This window comes from Phaeoacremonium minimum (genome assembly GCF_000392275.1).
Source record: "Phaeoacremonium minimum UCRPA7 unplaced genomic scaffold PA7_03_scaffold_334, whole genome shotgun sequence".
NCBI lineage: Eukaryota > Fungi > Ascomycota > Sordariomycetes > Togniniales > Togniniaceae > Phaeoacremonium > Phaeoacremonium minimum.
In genome coordinates this window covers 141,133-143,556 of record NW_006921238.1, presented here as the reverse complement: position 1 = coordinate 143,556, position 2,424 = coordinate 141,133, and the positions used below count along the sequence as shown (strand labels likewise).

Genomic DNA, 2,424 nt, shown 5'->3' with positions numbered 1-2,424 from the left:
ATCACGTTTTGTCTTGTAAGATATGTTGGCATTTTGACTTCATCGAATTCTACAGGCTGATATCGCAATCCTTCAAGTCCTTCAAGGTGCAACTTAGCTGACTGAATCGCCCATTGTAAAGTATTGGCTAAATGGAAAACATACGACCCATCATACCTTCATCTTCTTTAGTCCTCCAAATGCTCGTAGCTTGTTTATTGAGGATATCTGGACTGAGAACGCACGATTGCCTTGATCAGTGATTTGATCAAGCGCACGCCTAGCTTTTAGCTATCCCTAAGCCTCACGGCTTCGAGGCATCTTATAATACTACTATTGAGGGACAAATCTCAGTGCCTTTTGCCTAAGCCTGTTACCTTGTCGTCAATGTGACAAAGATGAAATCGATCTTTACTCAATATTGACAAAGTAATTGCCGTGTCCCAAGAATAATTTTGATCAAAAAGATAATCGTTGTTTCAAGACAAAGTCTACAGAAAGGCCACCGACTATACGAGTCGTGATGAATTGCTTTGTTGCTGACATCTTATTGCGCATATACATTTTACCTTGTTATGAAGAATATAAAGCGGGAAGAGTCAACTTCAAACTGACAGCAACAGCTAGCTTTTCACATCATATCTGCTTTTCAATCCAGCGTTACAGATTAACGGACTGACGACCATAGGAAGTATACACGACCGGCACTTGGCCCTCAACTTCGAAGCCGTCGTCTCGACTCACCGCATCAATCGCCGCCTGCTACTGAAGTTTTAGGTCTATATCCACGAAGAAATGGCATCTAATTTTCAGGATACTTCTGTATTCGTGTGATTGGCGCGATTGGTAGAGGATCTCAAAGGTTTGATGATGTAGCATCTTTGAGAAATGAAGACCTCAAAGCTATTGAGATGAGACGCCCTTATTGACGCCAGTAATTACTCATTATAATGAGCGCAAGAATTGGTCATAGATCAAGAACGAAGAGGAAGGAATGTCAAGCAGAAGTCCCGGAAACGCTAGTACGAGGCTCATCACATGACTCTCTTCATATCCTCCGCTATCTCGATTCACAGTCGTGAGGTTCTGCATAACCCCATCTAGCTGATGAGAAATACAGCAAGCTTCTAAGATCTACATACAAATTCAAACTCACCTCCAGCACGGCGACAAAAAGTGGAGGTGGAGAAGAGCTAACAAGGAGGATCATGGTATCACGAAGACTTCATTGCCTCGGGGCTTCATTGATGTTGTCGCGATCACCGGCTCTCCTTAAAATGGGTAAAGATATACCCCTCTCTCCCCGGCAATTAGAGTGAAAAACAATCAGTCCTCAATCTCTTTGCCATAATCTTTACTGGAAGTTTGACAACGTCCATTTTACTGTCCCCGAACTCTGTCCCATGACTATACGATAGTCATATGACTTGACTAATTCAAACCATGTCACGGACTTCATACAAGGGTAGTCGTTGAGGTCTGTTCCTGCGAGTGCCTTAACCCATGCTTGCTTGACCGAAGTATCTCCTGGCTTAGTTGACGTCTCAGCAATGGCCATATGCTTGTCGTACTTCTTAGCGAAAGCATCGTACTGTACATTATGCTCAGTCAGCATCATTTGTTATAAAGCAGCAAACATCAAAGCTATGGGTGGGGGAAGAGCAGTGTATGTGAGCCCAGATGTTGCTTACAAAGGAGCCAAATGTGTTTTCAAATGTCGCTGATGCCGAAGAGATATAAAGATCGACTCCAACAATTTGGACGTAATCACTACCGGGCCACCAGGGGTCTAGTTCGTCGTTGGACTTGACATTGTTTGGTGACCAGAACATGAGGACTCGGTCATTCTCCTTTACCGCATTCGAGACGTTCCGCCATGCGTAAATAAACTCTTCCGAACCTGCAAATCAGCGGTGTCAGAAGGCCAAATGGCCCGGTCTCACGAGTCCTGTGGGTTCTTACTGCCATTGTAATACCCGGTCTTGGCATAGTAGTTCATCTCGTGCGCGAATCGCAACCACACTTCAATTCCCTCATCGGTGAATTTCTTCACTACACTGGCAATATCGGCCGCAATTTCGGGGCCGACTTGCTTGAATTTCAAACCCGTAGGCATGATGTGTGCGACGAGAACTTTTAATGATCAGAGTTGAATGCCAGGAAATGTATAAAGATACCAACCTGCATCGCTACTCTTAATCTCATCCATGTATCTCAATAATTGAGTGCCATCGTAAGAGTTTGCATTCTTGATTTGACTGAATATACCATAGCTAGAGAGGGTGTCAGTCGGAGTTGCATCAGAAGAATGAGCTTCTCGTACGTGCTGGCCTTCTTTCCCGTTGCTTTGTTAATCATGCTGATGTTGACGCCATTTTCAATGTCGGGGTTCCAACCCCAGTAAATGCCATTGTGACCCTGCATTCCCCCAACGGGTGGGTGCAT

General features: G+C 44.4%; 1 protein-coding gene across 1 annotated transcript; it reads right to left on the bottom strand.

The window, feature by feature from the left end:
- Positions 1-1,333: 1,333 nt before the first annotated feature.
- UCRPA7_4368 (putative glycoside hydrolase family 26 protein) lies at positions 1,334-2,424 on the bottom strand (the record flags this gene model as incomplete). Its single annotated transcript, XM_007916918.1, has 5 exons — positions 1,334-1,570; positions 1,671-1,879; positions 1,942-2,112; positions 2,161-2,252; positions 2,303-2,424. 5 exons carry the CDS (start codon positions 2,422-2,424, stop codon positions 1,334-1,336), a joined length of 831 nt encoding a protein of 276 aa, XP_007915109.1.